Below are 17,514 nucleotides of genomic sequence, written 5' to 3'. Positions count from 1 at the left end.
ACATACATGGTCTAAGTTTGTCCTCTCAAGGACACCATGCAGGCGTTACTGCCACTGTACAAATGAGGAAGCTGAGGCCAGAGGCTGAAGAGCTTACCCAGGGTGCTAGCTGCTATGTGGGGATCCTATGACTTCAAGTCTGTAGCCCTACTGGCTTCACCGAGCTGCCTGTCAAAGGTAAGAGTAAGGAGGAGGAAATCAATGGTCTTCACTCACCAGAGACAGCCAATCCATTTAGTCTTCTTTCTAATAAAGCCTAAAGTCAAAAAATAGTAAGAGCATTTCCCATCCCCTGTATTTCCCTTTGCACAGATCCACAACTTTAATTTTGCCATATGGACACCCAGGCCTGCCTTTGCCTCCCTCTTTTCAACCACCAATGATTTCCAGGTCAGATGAGGTTGACGCGGGGAGAGCCCTCTGAAAGGGCCTGGGGGAGGCAGGTGGCGCTCCTGTGCAGCCCTGTATCCAGGGCCTGCTCACCACTGAGCACTGCATCCTTGTCCTGGCGGGTTCCCTGGAGGGGCGCAGAACTCTGCTAGCATATCAGTGATGGCCAAGTTCGGCAAGATGCAGGGCCTGACTAGGCTTTTTCTGGATTTGAGGAGAGGAGAGGGCATGATTGTGAATATCCGATTCGTGTCCATTTTTTATCACCTCTGCCTGGTCATTTAGCCTCTTGAGACTTCTGCTTCCTCATTAGTTAAATGAGAGGGTTTTCCAGGGTGGTGTCTGGGATAACCTTTTAATCCTAACATTCTACTGAAGGAACAAATGTACCAATGAATTGAATTTGACTTTGGATGAAGCATTATTTGGAGGCCATTCTTGGTTTGCAGAAAGCATCTTCCTTTATGCATTCAGTGTGCATAAAGCCTCACAGAGAGGGCGTTTCAGCTGCGGGCCTCCCCCCACCCCCTACTCCGTGCCCTGCCCGGACAGAGTCAGAGCAGCTGGCCCAGAGCTGAGTGTCACGCAGCAGAGACAGTGGCTGCGCTGCGTACATGCCACTCAGTAACTAAGACCGTCACTATGGAAGAAGCTGTATGTGTTCAAACCTCTGATAAAGTCACGGCAATAACGAAACACACTAAACTCGGGAGGCAGGGAAAAAACGGGGGAGGATTCATCTTTCACCATCTGTGCTGCTGAAACTTAAGCCATGGTGTTAAAAAAATAAGCACTCTAACCTCTTAACGTTTTTCACAATAATTTTAGAAAGATTGTTTTTTGTTAGAAACCGAAGTCTTGTGTGTGAAGATACGTTTGTCTGACATTCAAATAGTCCAGTTTCAGTTTCGTTTTGTTGAAGTCGAATTCACATTCGTGCTTTCATTTTACAGTACTTTTTGTTTCCAGTTTTAGGACCCATGCTTCCCTGCCCATCCATCCTCTTTTCTGTCTGTCTCCCTGCTGTGTAGCTTTGTGGGGAAACACTGGGGTGAAGTCCACGTGATATTAGCAAGGGTTATTTCTGAGGGGAGGGGTCAGAGTAACTTTTTCTTGCTTTCTTGTTTGTCTCTATGTTGATTGATCTTTTTTAAAGACGAGCATGGAAATGATAGAGCCATTCTTCTAAATAAGCAAAAGGAAAATGTATTTTAAAGGAGCAAACAGGACCACACTGCCTGTGTGTGTGTGTGTGTGTGTGTTAGTTGCTCAGTCGTGTCCGACTCTTTGCAACCCCACAGACTATAGCCCGCCAGGCTCCTCTGTCCACGGAATTCTCCAGGCAAGAATACTAGCACCCAGCTTTACTGGCAGTATCAGGCCCCAGCCAAGGCAAGTTTCTTCCTCTCCCGCCTCCCGATCCCAACCCCGAAGGGTCTGGCAGGTTTCCCCACTCCCCTTCTCCCTGGACTTGGGTAACTGGTGAGCGGTGAACTCTTGGATCCAAGCGGCAGATGCCAGGCCTGGAGGCTGTGCCCCTTCTTCCTCAGCATGTGTTTGTGGTAAAAACGGAGCTGAGATGAAAGTCGCTGGTGATGGTTCCTGCAAGTCTTACCAGAAAAGACCCCTGGATGTACCAGGATGGCTCTGGGCACAGATTTCACTGTATTTCTTTCAGTCCCTAGGAAAGTATGAACACCAGTGTTATTTATTCATCATCCAGTGTCTCAGGTTTGTTTTCATAGTTCTTGTTTTATTTTGAGTTAATAAATATCAGGATTTTGTGAGGAAGGCACTCCAGAAATAAAGCTGACTATTCACGGCAGGGCTTTTGGCAAACGCCTTTCCTCCTGTGCAGAGGGAAACTGTTTACCTTTCTGAAGAGTCAACAGAAGCTCGGGTTCACAGTTCCGCCACCAGAAGAAGGGCCCGCTTCAGTTTCATAGGTGGACTAATAGCTGCCCTTCGCTGATGAAGGACGTGGAGTGGACTGGGCTGGCTTCCGGCTTGAGTTAAGGAGGGAAAATATGCTTTCTGTGTAAAAGCTGCAATTAACATTCTTGGACAACTCTCAGAGTAAATCAAAGAAATAATCCAACTTTTCTGTTGCCTAAAATTACACTTTAATCTCTTTCCTTTCTCTTCAAAAAATAAGAATTCTCTGTGAAATGGGAATAATGTACCCATGGTGATTATTTCACTGAGTTGAGGTGAGAAGCACATCAAGTAAGATGATAGCAGGAGGGTGCCTGGTTCACTCTGAAGTACTGCACAAACATGAAGCATCTCTAGCGAGAACCTGAGAGCGGGTGTTAGTGTGAAGTGACATTACTCAGTGGGGCTGTTGAGCCAGTCTGTGGGGGCAGCGTTAACAGGAACCCAGCCTCTTTCTACTAACCCATCCTGCCACATCCTTGGGTCTTTTTAATGATACGTCTCCTGAGAGCACCACTTTATTATTTTGAATCTTTTGGAAGGAAGCACAAAGTATAGCTCAAAGTAAATGTTTTCCTGATGGGCCTGAATGAGTCAGAGGTCCATTTCTTGTAAGTGACGCAATGTTGGTTGCATGCCTGTGTCGGGGGTATGCTACCCAACATCTCTGCGCTCTAGTTCGCATCATCCACTTGTGGTTGTTAAGAGGATTAAATGTTTTCAGGGGAATATAGAACAAGGTCTAGCACATAGTATGTATTCCGTGAGTGCTTGCCATTTTCAATTATTTATTTACACACAGAAGTTGCACACCTGCCTACTGATAGCAAAACAAAAAAAAAGGCCACAGGAACAAATTAGGAAGCTGCTTCCAGGTTTCTGGCAAGCAGACATATCCCTAAGGCATCTCTTGAAGTGGGGTATAGGGGAGTAGAGTACCTGGCATGAGTTTAATTCCTCATACTCTTATTTTCTTCCCACAGAAGAGTTCTTTTTGGGGGAATCTGGCCCCTGGCTTCTGATAGCTAATGATACCAATGTGCTCAGTTCCAGGGCCTGAAACTGGGCTCTTGTCTAACACTCGGAAATGAATTGTCCAAGGAGACACATGTGCTGACAAAGCAAGGGATTTTATTGGGAAAGGGTGCCCGGGCGGAGAGCAGGAGGGTAAGGGAACCCAGGAGAGCAGCTCTGTCACATGGCTTGCAGTCTCGGGTTTTACGGTGATGGGCTTAGTTTCTGGGTTGTCTTTAGCCAACCATTCTGACTCAGAGTCCTTCCTGGTGGTACATGCCTTGTTCAGCCAAGTTGGATGCCAGAGAGAAGGATTCTGGGAGGTGGTCAGACATGTGGTGTCTTGCACACGTGAACAAGGTACACGCCTTGTTCAGCCAAGATGGATACCAGAGAGGATTCTGGGAGGTGGTTGGACATGTGTCTTGCACGTGTGAACAAGGTACACGCCTTGTTCAGCCAAGATGGATACCAGAGAGGATTCTGGGAGGTGGTTGGACATGTTGGTGTATCCTTTTGTTCAAAAGGACAGGACCTCCTGTCATAAAACAACTCGTGCAAATGGTTACTATGGTGCCTGGCCAGGGTGGGCGGTTTCAATCAGTGTGCTTCCCCTAACAAGTGGGCATTAGGTACAACTCAAGCAGAGCCCAGGAGGCACAGTGGAGGTGTCTGGGGGGGCCCCAAAGGCTTTGGTGAGAATGAGCTTTGGGAGGTGCAGGACTTTCTGGCTCAACAGAAGACGGTGAGAAGAGATCTGCCCTGAGCCTTCACGGGGCAGCCTGGGGGAGCTTCCAGAAGCACAGACTGTGCCTTCCTGTCATCCCCCTTGCTACACAGCATGATGTTTCAGCCCCGCTGAAGTCCGGGTCTGGGGGAGTCCCACCACACTTCTCTGCTTGACCCCTGAGTCTCACTTCACTGTCTCCTGCTGCCGCCTTGGCCCCATCTACCCCCGTTCCCTGCAGGAAGCCAGCCCAATGCCAGTTCTATGACATCTTCCATCCCTTCCCCTCCCCCATGAGCCCTCCTCCCCTGACCCCCGGCTGGGTTTCCACTCCACTATGCTGCTCTCTCCCTGGAGCTTGAGTTGTAGCTCATAATTCACGAGTCCTCCCAGCCATACAAGCCCCCCCACACACCCTCCCCTGCAGCTTGTGACAGACCCTGGCAGACCGTCCAAGAGTCTGAAAGCTGATCCACCTGTACCTGCAGGGAGTCCTCAGTCCCAGGCAAGAGAGTGACAATAGGACCTAGTGTTGAGGTGTCAAGTGGGTAAACCTGCCTTGTATCGATTTTGTGTTTTCGTGGGTTCCATCTCAAGGCATAGATATGTCCACTTGTTCAGTCATGCTAAAGAAACATGCACACTGAATTTTGTCTGGTAATAAAAGCCCGGTGCGGCTACCTCCTTTTTTCTTGTTTCAGGATCCCATGATTAATCTTGACCACCAACACAATCTATTCTCAGTTCCTTATCATATCAATTCTTTCCTAATGTGGTGTTAGGGTCTGCAGATCACTTTAGCGTTCTGTCATCCCAGGAAGATGCCAGTGCTCCACGCCCAGACTTACAGCACTGGACACTTACTGCCGTCCATCTTCCAGCTGCCTGACAAGGAAGCACTTCTCCTCAGAATAAGTATAAGTTAGCTAATGCTGAAACTGCAGAAATGTTCGATCCATATCCTGTGTCGTGAGTGATTCTTCCCTCCCCCAGCTCCTCATTCAGACATTAATTCTAGGTCTCTCTGCAGCACGCAGGGTTGAACCTTGTGGTAAAATGCTAGCGGTGCAGTAGCGGCAGGAAGGCATATATATAATTTCCCTGTCAGAGTGGTTTTAATGCTCTCTTTCATGGAGCATGAAACATTAAAGAAAAGATAAATGGTTACGGGCCCCCAAGATCTGTGGAGTCAACACATGTGTGAGAAAGTACCATTTTAACACTTAATTATTTTAGCCAAGGAATAAAATCTATTTTTATTGCTTATGAGCAGTGGTGCTAAACTGACTATGAGGTTGTGATCTGTAGGAAAAGGAAATCTTCACAGAAATTGTATACCCAGCCTGAAACAGGGAGACCACCAAGGACCGCAGTTTAAGAGGAGACGTGGAGGGGTGGGGGCTGGGGACAGAACCCAAAGAAAGAGGCCGAGTGGCATGTGGCCCTGCTGCTGAGCAAGATCACGTGGGGACCTGGGGTGTCACCTGGGAAGCAGGTCCTGCCTCTCCTGGGTCCCTGCGAACGTGAGGGATTAAAGCCTACAGAGGAAAAAACCGCCAGTCCTTTCCGCACCTCCTCAGTGCTTAAAGAATGGCCTCTGTGTTTCCCAGTTGTAAATGAGATCATCATTGGTGAGGTCTGGAGGGAAATAACCACCCTCTATTACATGCTTTCTATGTGCCTGTGCTTTGCTAAATGCTTTATAGGGAAAATGTTCTTTAATCCTCCCAATGTCCCTTTGCAGTAGGTGCTATAATTCATTTTATAGATCAGGACACTGAAGTCTGACAAGGGGGTAAATCAACCAAAACTGACAGCCAGTCAGTGGTGAAGACTCTGGGACTTGAACCCAGAGATTACCTGCCGACGGGGCCTGTGCTTACCTTAAGCACCATGCTTTTAAATAGCCTTTTGATAGTGTCATACCCAGAAAGTTAGAATGAAAAAAAAAAGCTCCCTGATTTTCCAGAGCACTTGGGACAATGCCCTTGACCTTGGTTTTCAGTCTGTAAAAGACTGATTCCGTCATTTACCTACCTGCCCTGCACATATGTCTTCAGGACGTTGAGTTGGTGGTGAGGGCTCTGAGAACCTTAGATGATCAAAGATGCTTAATCAGATAATAAGCAATGAGTTTTCACATCACTTCTCAAGACTTAAGTCCTCAAACTAGTGGACTTAAGTCTGCCAACAGCCAGTTTGAGATTTTAAAAGTGAATTTTACATGCATTCGTTGTAAGTCGGAAATCCAAAGTTCTTGTGGAATACCATTAAGGCACTTCTGCAGGGACCTCATCTGACATCTGACGGAGAATATCCTGCTGAGGCAGGCAGGGTGCCCTCCCTGGGGAGGTGAATACCCAATCTTTCATCTTTGAGAACCAAATATTCCTTTCTAGTTGACCGTGGGGAAGAGGGAATTACCAAGAGAGGGTGAGTTAGGTTTCAGGTGTGCAGCAAGGTGATTCTGTTGTGCATGTACATGGACTTATTCTTTTTCAAATCTTTTCCCATTTGGGTTGTTACATAATATTGAATGGAGTTCCATATGCTATACAGTGAGTCTTTGTTGCTTGTCCATTTTAAATATAGCAATGTGTACATAGCCAAAAAATAAAAGATAATTCTATGGCCTTACTCCCCTTCTCCTCTGTAACTCGCTCTGATTAAGACGTGCACCACTGGGAGCTGGATTACTGCAGTAGACTCCAAGTTGGTTTCTTTACAGTGTTTTTGAATGGGTGTATGAAAGGATTAGCTTTATGTCATGAAATAAAACTTTCATCCTTTAAGCCAAAAGGAAAGGCAAAACCGAAGCAGGTAGCATTCCAGTGTATTTTCCAAGAGAGATTATAAATTATTGTAAACTGACAGTGCAAGTAGCATTTTAAAGATTTCAGGGGAAATGTAAATAGATGGCTTTGAAGTTATCATATAGTTATAAGGAAAAGGTATTTTGGAAAAATGGCCCAAGAAATCTCATATGAACACATACACCCACTTGTCCTCTTCGATTTAGTAATCCCATTTCTGGAAATTTATCCTTAAACAATGATCCAAAATCATGAAATTAAGATGTTTATTACATAGTTATTTATAATAGCAAATATTTGAAATAGTTTAAATATGTCCTAGCTACATATGTGCATGCATATACACACTCCTGATACAATATGTATTTATTAAAAATTGGAATAATAAAAGTCAGGGAGCAACATGAAGATGCTTATTTCCTATGTAAAGTAAGTCAGATATATAACGATGACACTGTACCATTTAAATTGTATATCTTTTCACTTCTAGAATTTCTGTTCCATTTCCTCTTCATTTTTCATATCATGCTGTTCATTCTTTATGGTCACTCTTCCTTCTCTCATCGTCTTAACATCTTAAACATACTTCTTCAAATGCTTTATTTCAGATTGTTCTCAAGGTGCAGATTCTCTTGGTTGATGCGCTGTTCATTTCCTTGAGTCTCCTGTAAATTTTTCCTACGAACACTTCAACTTCTTCAAGTAGGGTTATCTGTGGGGCTCCACCACTCCCTGCCCTGGGGGATATGGTTTCCTCTGCCTCTGCCCAGACCCTAGTCATTTCAGGGCTCCCAGGCGGAAGTTGCAGTTCTTGACCAATTTCCTTGAATGACTGAGTATAAATTCTGTGATTGTACAGTTCAGTTTCCTGGCATGGGCCTGAGCAGTTTCTTACCCACAAGGGGTCCAACCCCCAGCCCCTCACTCCTAAAGCCCTTACTGATTCCCTGCCCCTTGAGTCTTTGTGGTTCAGTGGTCACCATTAGGTAGGGTCTGCTTTGTTTCTAGTACCTAAACTTCTTTGGCCTCAAACTCTGCTGTGTATTAAGATAGTTATGCAGTACTGGTCATTTAACCCACTGTATTGACCAGAAATATTTCTTTTCCATTTACTACAATTATGTGAAAATGTATGTGCATATATTCCAGAGACTGAAAGGGACTTTGAAATGACTTTTATGGGTAGAGATAGTGGGTTTATAGTAACTATTTTGCAAATATTCTGTACTGGCATTGTATTATCTTTAAAACAGTAAAACTCATCATGTTTTTAACCATTGTCTTTTATTTCAGAATGCATACACTACAACTGCCATTAATGGGACAGATTTTTGTACATCAGCAAAAGATGCACTCAAACTCTTATCCAAGAATTCAAGTCATTTTACATCTGTTAACTGCTTTGGAGACTTCATAATTTTTCTAGGAAAGGTAGGATGTCTTAACTAAAATAATAAAGTAACTTGGGATCCAAAAATTAAACCATACAACAAGACTTTGACAGAGAACTGTTTCCTAAGCAAAAAATTTACTCCGTGCTGGGCCTCATCCTCTCATTTAATCACCAATCCTGTGAAGCATCTCTGTTTCACAGGTGAAGAAACTAGGGCTTAATAATTTGGCTAGGATTCCACAGTAGGTTGAGTCAGGATTCAAATCTTGGTTTTATTCTTAGCAATGATCTACTCTACCATTGTGATCCCACTTTTTCATAGAATGAAGACTCTATGACTTCAGAGAATGAATGTTTTATAGGGGTTGTCATAAAAATATGAAAATTGGAACTTCCTGGTGGTCCAGTGGCTACGACTCCATGCTCCCAATGAAGGAGGCCTGAGCTCAATCCCTGGTTAGGAAACTAAATCCCACATGCTACAACTAAGACCCAGAAGAGCCAAATAAATATAAATGAATAAATATTTTTTAAAAAATGTATGGGCATAGTGTTAAAACCTGATGAAATGTCTACATTATTAAGAGCATTAATTTCCTAAATATACAGAATTATTGATATCTCAGATGGAGCCAGTTGCATTCCTGCTGTCATCTTTTTCTAAGGAGTTGTATGTCATCTTGTGAAAACCTCATTTTTCCTACCTACGAACTAAAAATAACATCCCCTTTCCGGGTTGTAGGTTAGAGTCCCTGAAGTAGCAGTACTCCAGCCCCTTCTTAACCGTGCCTCAGGTTGAAGGTTCTTTATACTGGCTGGTGTCTCTCTCCGTGGAGTTGTCACTCACTGGGCTTCATTCTGCACACCTCAGTTTGCTTCATCCTGCTTCCACCGGACTGCCTTTCAAATTCTTGAAATTTCACAGACAATTTCACAGACATCCTGACCCTCCTTCCACATCTTCACTTTTCTAAGCTAGACGTCCTTGCTTCCTCCAGCCATGCCTCCTCACAGGACACGAATGCCGGTGGCTTTCACGGAGCCCCAGAGAGAACAAGCTCTAGTCTCCACTTGCGCCAGTGTCAAATACGGGGACTCATGACTCCTTGTTTAGCACTGTGTGCTCCGGCGGCATTTGGTGTATGTCTCCAGGGCGTCACTGTCATGATGCCGTCAGGAACAAGTTAGAACACGCTTGGATTGCACAGATGTGTGCTAATTGCACATATATTTTAAGGCACAGCTGGGTCCCAGAGACTTTTCGTGTGACAGTAGCTCTAGAAGCACAAACTGATTATGCCTTTTAAAACAGCCTAATAATCCAAGTTGTAGTTATATCTAAATGGATAATATTGTTTACATTAGCTTGGTAGGGTTGTGGGTGATACATTTTGTAATAACTACTTCAAAAAATTTTTATTAAGAGGTTTCATTTTTATAACAGACTTGTGTTTTATTTTAGGCAGTAATTCATTTTCTTGTATTTCTCAAAAGGAACACATAATTACTGATGGTTTTTTTTTTTTGAATGAAGTGGCATGCAGATTCACATCCATCTTTATGGATATCCAAGCACGATGAGGGCTCTGGGGGGTTCCATTTTGTCTGGTAAAGAATTAGGTTCCTCACGGCCTATAATCATTTCCTGGAAATATAGTAATTACATATAGCAAAAGCCTATTATCCTATTATCCCTACAGCAGCACTGGAAAGCCCATCCACTTTAATCCCCAGGATAAAAGCAATCACATGTTTAACTGCAGTACATCCACTCAATGGATTGATGCATCATTGTTTTTAAAAATAAGGATGTATAAAAAAAACTGTTCTAATGAAGATGCTTGTTGTAGTTTTTAGTAAAAGAAAAAACAGACAAAAAATTTTGTGAGGTACCATTGCTTAGTTGCTCAGTTGAGTCCGACTTTTTTGTGACCCCATGGACTGTGGCCTGCCAGGCTCCTCTGTCCATGGGAATTCTGCAGGCCAGAATACTGGAGTGGGTGGCCATTTCCTTCTCCAGGGGATCTTCCCGACCCAGGAATCAAACGTGCATCTCCTGCAATGGCAGATGGATTCTTTACCACTGAGCCACCAGGGAAGCCCTGAGGTACCATTACATCTACATAAATAAAAAAATTAGGCATAGATAAAATGAAAGTATATATACTCTTCCCATTCTCCAGATTAACTGGGTTTTCTTTTGGTATCATCATAGCTTTTCATTTTTTCTTCATATATTACTGTATCCAGTTTTCTGACAAGTACTCATTATAGTAAGGCATATACACCCCCACATATGCACATATATGAAACTATTACTTATACCTGACAAAAATCTTTTCTACAATATCCTAACTAATTTATAGACATTTTCAACAAACTCTTGTTTTGGACAGGTGTTGGTGGTGTGTTTCACAGTTTTTGGAGGACTGATGGCATTTAACTACCACCGTGTGCTTCAGGTGTGGGCAGTCCCACTGCTCTTGGTCGCTTTTTTTGCCTACTTAGTAGCCCACAGTTTTTTATCTGTGTTTGAAACTGTGCTGGATGCACTTTTCCTGTGTTTTGCTGTTGACCTGGAAACAAATGATGGATCCTCAGAAAAGCCCTACTTTATGGACCAAGAGTTTTTGGTAAGTAAACATCTCATTTCCTTTTTCAACCTCCATCCTCATAATCTCAAAAGTGTTGAAGACTCACACATAAAGGAGGCTGGCACCCAGCTTATTTTCTCTCCCGGGTAGGCAGGCTCTGTGAGCTTCTACCACAAGACCCAAGTGTCCTGAGAGTGAGATTTGCCTTGTATTTTCTGAGGCTGATCCCACCTCCCTTATTGAAACCTTCTTCTTGGAGAAAAGTGAAGCTGAACGATTAACACTTAGTAAATGACCCAGGGTAGGAGGTATTTTGGGTGCAGTAGCCATCCAAGTCCCTAATGGTCTTAATGGCTTATTTTGGCCTGTTGTGTGGTCCGGAGCTTTCACAGTTGATCTTTTTTCTAAGGCATTTTGCATCCCCAAATACCATGTCATACCAGTTGTATTTTAGGGAACGCCCACTCCCATGGAGACCAGTCACCTTCAAGGCCACTATTGACAGACCTCTGATTGTGAGGCCCTTTGTTAACCAGGGCACAAGGCTGAGAAAAGCCACACCCTCAGTAGAGCCCCCACCCTATCTGGAAATAGCAGGCAGCTGTTCCCAACAGCTTTTGCAACACAGTTGTTGCATATTTGCCTTATCCTGTGTAGACAGGGATATTTTAACAGCTGAATGAATCTTCTCATCTCTTTCCCTTGTCTCTGTCAAGTAACATTTTAACAATTTTCTTTCACTGGATTACCATAAAATCTAGGCATTAAGGCCCTTCTGCTTTGAAATAGAGAATGCAAAGCACTCCTTAGTCCAACCAGGCACTGAAGTTTAAAAACACTTCTATGTATCCTTCTCCCAAAAGAACATAAAAATACAATAACACTTTAACATATTTGGTATGTATTCCAAAGAACATGTTTCTTATGGTTCTTATGGTATTAGGAAGTTAACTAGGTCTCTACAATTTACACTTTTTTGATTAAAAACCCACTTTGAAATCTACCCCCCAAGATATCTTAGTTCAACAGGGAAAACTTTAAGGATTAAATTCCCAAAATGATATGGCCAAGTAAATGACTGCCAATCAGTGTGGACACAGAACACTGGTCTAACTCATTCTTTTATTTTTCAGAATTTTGTAAAAAGGATCAACAAATTAAACACAAGGGCACAGAGAAACAAGAACTCATTAACAAGCGAAGAGGGAACAGAACTCCGGCCATTGTGAGACAAGTGCCCGTCAGGTATTCGTACCTGAAAAAGTTTCCTTCTCCTAAGAGCCGTGCGCAGAATAAACGATAAGGCCCAGTGCGGTCCCATTGTGGTCCCAGTTCTTCGCCACTGTTTTTGTCCCCATTGTTTGACCACGTTACAGTACTAGAACCAGAGAAAAAGTATGCAACCTTTTTGTACCAAATGAGACTGAAAAATCTTTTAAGACCTTGTTTATGCGGTCAATTAAAAAAAAAAGCACATTATGTAAAAACTCATTTCAGGGCACCCTGAAAAGGACTTCCTCACTCACAATCAATAAACCTTAGCAGAAATCTCTGGAATATTGCCCTACTACAGAGAACTTTTTCCTAATCCTCCACTCCTGGAAATGAGCTATTTATGTTACAGCTTTTCAAAGTACAATTCTTCAATTTAGGGACAATTAAAACCAAAAGTATAACTGGAAGTACCACCTGATGGGCATGGCATAGAATAGGCACAAGCTTAATCAGATGTGAAGTTAAATTTTGTTCAAAGTACAAGGCTACCTCATAGAAATGAGCAAACGTTCTGCATAAGTGGTTTTCAAGCACGGCCCCACCTGAGAACTGCCTAGAGGAAGATTTCAAGTTCTTCTGCCTGGACCCCATTCCCAGGTTTAGATTCAGTGGTGGGTCAGAGAAATGGGGGCAGGGGAGTCCTTGGGCTGCTGCTGCTAAGTCGCTTCAGTCGTGTCCAACTCTGCAACCCCATAGACGGCAGCCCACCAGGCTCCCCTGTCCCTGGGATTCTCCAGGCAGGAACACTGGAGTGGGTTGCCATTTCCTTCTCCAGTGCATGAAAGTCAAAGTGAAGTCGCTCAGTCCTGTCCGACTCTTTGCGACCCCATGGACTGCAGCCTACCAGGCTCCTCCGTCCATGGGATTTTCTAGGCAAGAGTACTGGAGTGGGGTGCCATGTTTTTCCTTTTTAAAGCTTTAAACAAATAGAAACATCTAACATGTTAATTGGCAGCCTTGCTTCAACTAGATGAACAGGTGAACAGAATTACCCACTCTCCTAAAAGGACAGCCAGTCTGGCTTATTTGGCAGGACAAACAGTGAATATGTTTCCCTAAACCCCTCTTCACGCAGGGCAGAAAACTCCGTGCAGGCTCAGGTCTCCTGTAACAGATGCAGATTACGACTTTTCTCTTAAACAGCACCATTGAATTAGCTGAACTCATCTCCTTTTAAGAAAAGGATTTACAGAGCAGTTTCTCTAAAACATAAAACTTGGTCATTGTTGTGTGATGAGCAAGTCAACTGGGCTGGTTTTGTGGGTGCAGACACCCCTATGTCCTCATTATCTGCCTCAGCGAAAAACAAGCAGGCACGGTTCACCCCCAAGGCCTGAGAGAGCCAGTGCTATCGGAGGAAATCACTTGGCTGAGAACACATCCGCAAGTATGTTAACCACTTGTCTCTTCTTCATGATTGGATTTTTTTATCATTATAACACTTAGATGTTTGACCTCCTCCATGTCATACCCAAAGGTTAGGTTTTGCTAACGCTATAAATCCTCATCTGTTATCAAACAGCATGTCCTATCCCTGATCCAGATGTTTCTTAGTATCTATTCATCCTAGAATATGACATAAAATCACCCTACCCCATCCCTAATGTTTCCCAAGATGATTTTAAGATTATTCCAAATTGGATTTTAGAATGAGGTAGAGGCAGCTGAAGCACAATGGGATAAGCCAAGGGTCAAGTGATAGTTTGAATCCTGGCTGGCATTTCCTGTGTGCAATGGGCAGGTCCCTTCATTTTTCTAAGCTTCGTCTAGAGCATTCAGTCCCAGTGTAATGGTGTGTAGATTCAGTAAAGAAATGTTAAAGTACCTTGTAACAATAGCTGGGAAAGAATACTTAAAAAAAAAAAGAAGTCTGACTCTACCCATCTGAAGTTAGCCAGAAAAATAATCAGCCTGTGGCTCGTATCAATGTTCAAAAAAAATATTTATTTATAAAAAATACAATGGGATAGGTTTATGCTGAGAAATGCAGCAATAAATACAGTGGAAGAAAACAGAGCAATTCTACATCGATACATTGGCACAAACAGGAAGAGCAAAGGCACCCCCAGACTTTGATGTCTGCAGGCCAGTTTTGTACATGCTCCTTTTGAAACACCACTCAGAAAAGATCTCGTCGCCTTAGGTAAAAAATAAGTACACATATAATCACAAATGCACACTGATCAGGACTTTATTTAAAAATTAGCAAACAATACTGTAGAAACATTGATATGTAAATTTCTAAAACGCTGCATCTTAAATTTAGTTGGCAAAGACCACATTTAGCTATAAGCATGTTTAGTCTTCCATGTAGAAACAAGATACTAAACCGGAAAAAAAAAAAAAAAAGCTTCCTATTGTTTGAAAATACCAGTTTAAGTAGAGGACTGTAAAAATGCATAGATTTTTAATGAAAGAATTGACTGTACAAGAGTACTCCCCTTTCACAGTATTCCTTTTTACTTCATATGTGAGTTATTGGTTATGCTGTAGGATTTAACTGTCACAGCACTAAAAGGCAACTATTTAGGGAAGAGGCAGAAAAAGGTAAAAGGAATGTATGTAAGGCAATAGTTCCTTTAGGTACAATAAGCATAATAGTGTTTTAGGAAGACAAGATAAAAATTACTCAAGGCTAGCTTGGTTCTCACTGAATAAAAACAATGGGCTAAATACTGAGCTCCTCTGTGAATCTAATAATCAATGCCTTGGTCACCATACTGGTAATCTCTGGGGTAGTCATCTTGGTACTCGCCATGATATTCATCGGGGTATTCTGCCTGATAATCACTATCACTGATTTCTGACCCATTGGTTCCTGTTCCTTGGCTTCCGTTGTGAATGACAGGTTCTGTGGGAGCAGCACAGTATTTGGGATCATACACTTGCCGCCCAAGCCCATACACACTCATTCCTTTCTGGGAAGCGACTTTGTTGGTACCCATCTGTAGGGAAATCGTCGAGTTGTCCACAGGTTGTAATGTTAGCTTCTGATCGTAGATGTCTCTTCGGGTACCCGGTGCTAACATTCCCGCCTAGTATTAAAACATAGCAAAGTTAAAACAGCAGCTAAAATCTTTTCCTGTGAATTGTCTCTAAATGATGAAATGCACATTGAACATGAACACTAGTAACTTTCATTCGGTTCAGGGGTAAAGCTAGCTTACCAAAATATCTTAATGCTGAATCTCTCTTACAAAGTACTATTCATTGGCTTTCAAGCTAGGTCAGTCCTTCCCTTCAAGTCCTTGCTCTGCTATAACGTTGCTCTGTGGCCTCAGACAACTTAATTTACTTTCAGTTTTAGGTTTCTCATGTACAAGGTGGAGACAATACCACCTCCTTTGGATTAGGGAGGAGACTGGACACAAAGACTAGAAACACAACGCAGAGTGCTGGCATAGCTGAAAGTTATAGCTGAATGCCTACTATGACCATACACGCTCTCCAGGTTGCCAACTTCAAAAGTCTGTAATACATTTAACAAAAACCACACTGATGGAACAGGAAATGGCAACCCACTCCAGTATTCTTGCCTGGAGAATTCCATGGATAGAAGTTCAGTGGGCTATAGTCCTTGGGGTCGCAAAGAGTCAAGACACAACTGAGCACGCACATACGCAATGTATAATATAAAATTTTTACTGCTGTGTAAAGCAAATAAAGATCTTTCTCAAAACATTATAACTTAAAAAAAAAAAATTTCACTCTGAGCAGTCCTTAAGGACTTGAGGCTCTGAGGTGCCAAAGAGCCAGCCATCTCAGAACATCTACTCCCCTCCTTTTCACAGGCCGGTAACTCACCTCATCTCTTCCTTTATGCCAAGCACATGCTTCAGATTTAATCGGTAAAAAATACCTGAGTGGCAGCCCTGAGACAGAGCCCATGTGACAGGACAAGCTCCATAAAGGGCAACAACAACACGCCTCATGAGGTCATGACGAAACGCTTTCTCAAAACTTATCCCCACTCCTGCTGGATATAAGACGTATTCTGCTCTGATGTAGTCATGGGTGCATCTCCTTGCGAGGCACTAGTGATCTGTTTTTCACAGGAAATACCTCCATCGTGCATAGTGTTAGAATACTATTCATAGCATTCTCCTTGTGCTGATTTCCATCCACTTATGCACACATTTACCAGGCTGCTAGCTAGAGTTCTTTGTAAAACACCAGATAATTTTACCTACCAAGTTTGTTGAGGGCTCCTTTAAAACTAGGAAGCATTAGAAATAAGTAAAAAGTCAGAGCAATTCACTTGGATTCGGAGCAAGAACACTGTAATAAACGTATCTTTTTTTTCCGGTTTGGTAGAAACGCCAGCTGTTCTTACTGCCAATAACAGCCGTGGCCACACGGTACTTGTGTGGCTGCAGAAAAGGTCCTTTGATCCTTTTGCTTTCTCAGCAAATCTTACTTTCCTCAAGGAGTATACTCTATATATATATAGCACAAAAATAACCACTTTGAACTTGGTTAATAAGAATAAGGTTAAGTGTGAATTTAAATGGCCCTTTTGTACTCTCTGAAACAAGTATAATCAAGGTATCACTTACCTGGCTGGCTCCTTTGTTGGTGCCCATTTGCAGGCTAATTGTGGTCTGATCAAAAGGTTTGTCAGTTTGCATTTTGGGATCATAAAGGTGCCTCCTCGTCCCATAGGCTGTCATACCTGCTTGGCTGGCGCATTTGTTGGTTCCCATCTTTTAAGTTAAAAATAAAATCACTAATTATCAGAAGTCAACAATCTATAGGACACAACCAAACTTTCTGTTCTGCTAAAAAAGATTTAGCAAAAAGTTGGACACGACTAAGCAACTGAACTAAAAAAAGATTTCTTAGAAGGGACGCCATTGACAAGTCCCCTCCAGAGCTGAGGTTGCCATTAACTAAATACAAAACCTTTATGCTTTTACAAATAAAATTTTAAGGTGCTCATTTGCAAAAGAAAAATTTCAAAGACTTCATTGGATATAAAACCTCACAACATAATCAGATAAAAATGTGCACACAGGAAGAGAAGGACAGACACACACAAAATTACGACACTGGCAGAATTGTGACTAATTTCCTATGCTACTCTTTCTCCCACACTCTGTAGCACAGGCAACCAATTAAGGGGTACCTGCTTCAGCCACTTAAAGGGACAGAGCAATCTCTGGCTCAACAACATGCTTTTCTACTCCAGATGTGTTTTGTATAAAATGTGATAGTAAATGTCAGGTGTCTTGTCTGGCAGCTTAGCAAGGGCTTAAGTTTCATTAAAATCAACATTTTTAGGGGAAAAAAGCTACATTTTATATCTCTAATTCACGTATCATTAGACACAGAGAGGCAGAATGAAGAATTTAAATTCAACCACATTGAGAGAAA

General features: G+C 42.7%; 2 protein-coding genes across 12 annotated transcripts in view; one reads left to right on the top strand and one right to left on the bottom strand.

Annotated features, from left to right (window-relative positions):
• SLC44A3 (solute carrier family 44 member 3) overlaps positions 1–12,205 on the top strand; it is an 86,388-nt gene extending 74,183 nt beyond the window's left edge. For all 11 annotated transcript variants that reach the window (XM_070367639.1, XM_070367638.1, XM_070367636.1 and 8 more), the window contains 3 exons: positions 8,173–8,310; positions 10,669–10,905; positions 12,000–12,205. In XM_070367639.1, coding sequence (XP_070223740.1) covers positions 8,173–8,310; positions 10,669–10,905; positions 12,000–12,095 — 471 coding nt within the window. In that variant the 3' untranslated portion in view covers positions 12,096–12,205. The remainder of the gene's footprint in view (positions 1–8,172; positions 8,311–10,668; positions 10,906–11,999) is intronic.
• A 1,861-nt stretch (positions 12,206–14,066) lies between these two features.
• CNN3 (calponin 3) overlaps positions 14,067–17,514 on the bottom strand; it is a 30,375-nt gene continuing 26,927 nt past the window's right edge. Inside the window, exons 6-7 of the mRNA XM_005908715.3 lie at positions 16,698–16,844; positions 14,067–15,176 (exon numbers count right to left, since the gene is read on the bottom strand). Of these exons, the coding sequence (XP_005908777.2) occupies positions 14,835–15,176; positions 16,698–16,844 (489 nt within the window). The 3' untranslated portion in view covers positions 14,067–14,834. The remainder of the gene's footprint in view (positions 15,177–16,697; positions 16,845–17,514) is intronic.

Source organism: Bos mutus, chromosome 3 (genome assembly GCF_027580195.1).
Source record: "Bos mutus isolate GX-2022 chromosome 3, NWIPB_WYAK_1.1, whole genome shotgun sequence".
NCBI classification, from domain to species: Eukaryota; Metazoa; Chordata; class Mammalia; order Artiodactyla; family Bovidae; genus Bos; species Bos mutus.
This window is presented reverse-complemented; position numbering and strand designations above follow the sequence as displayed.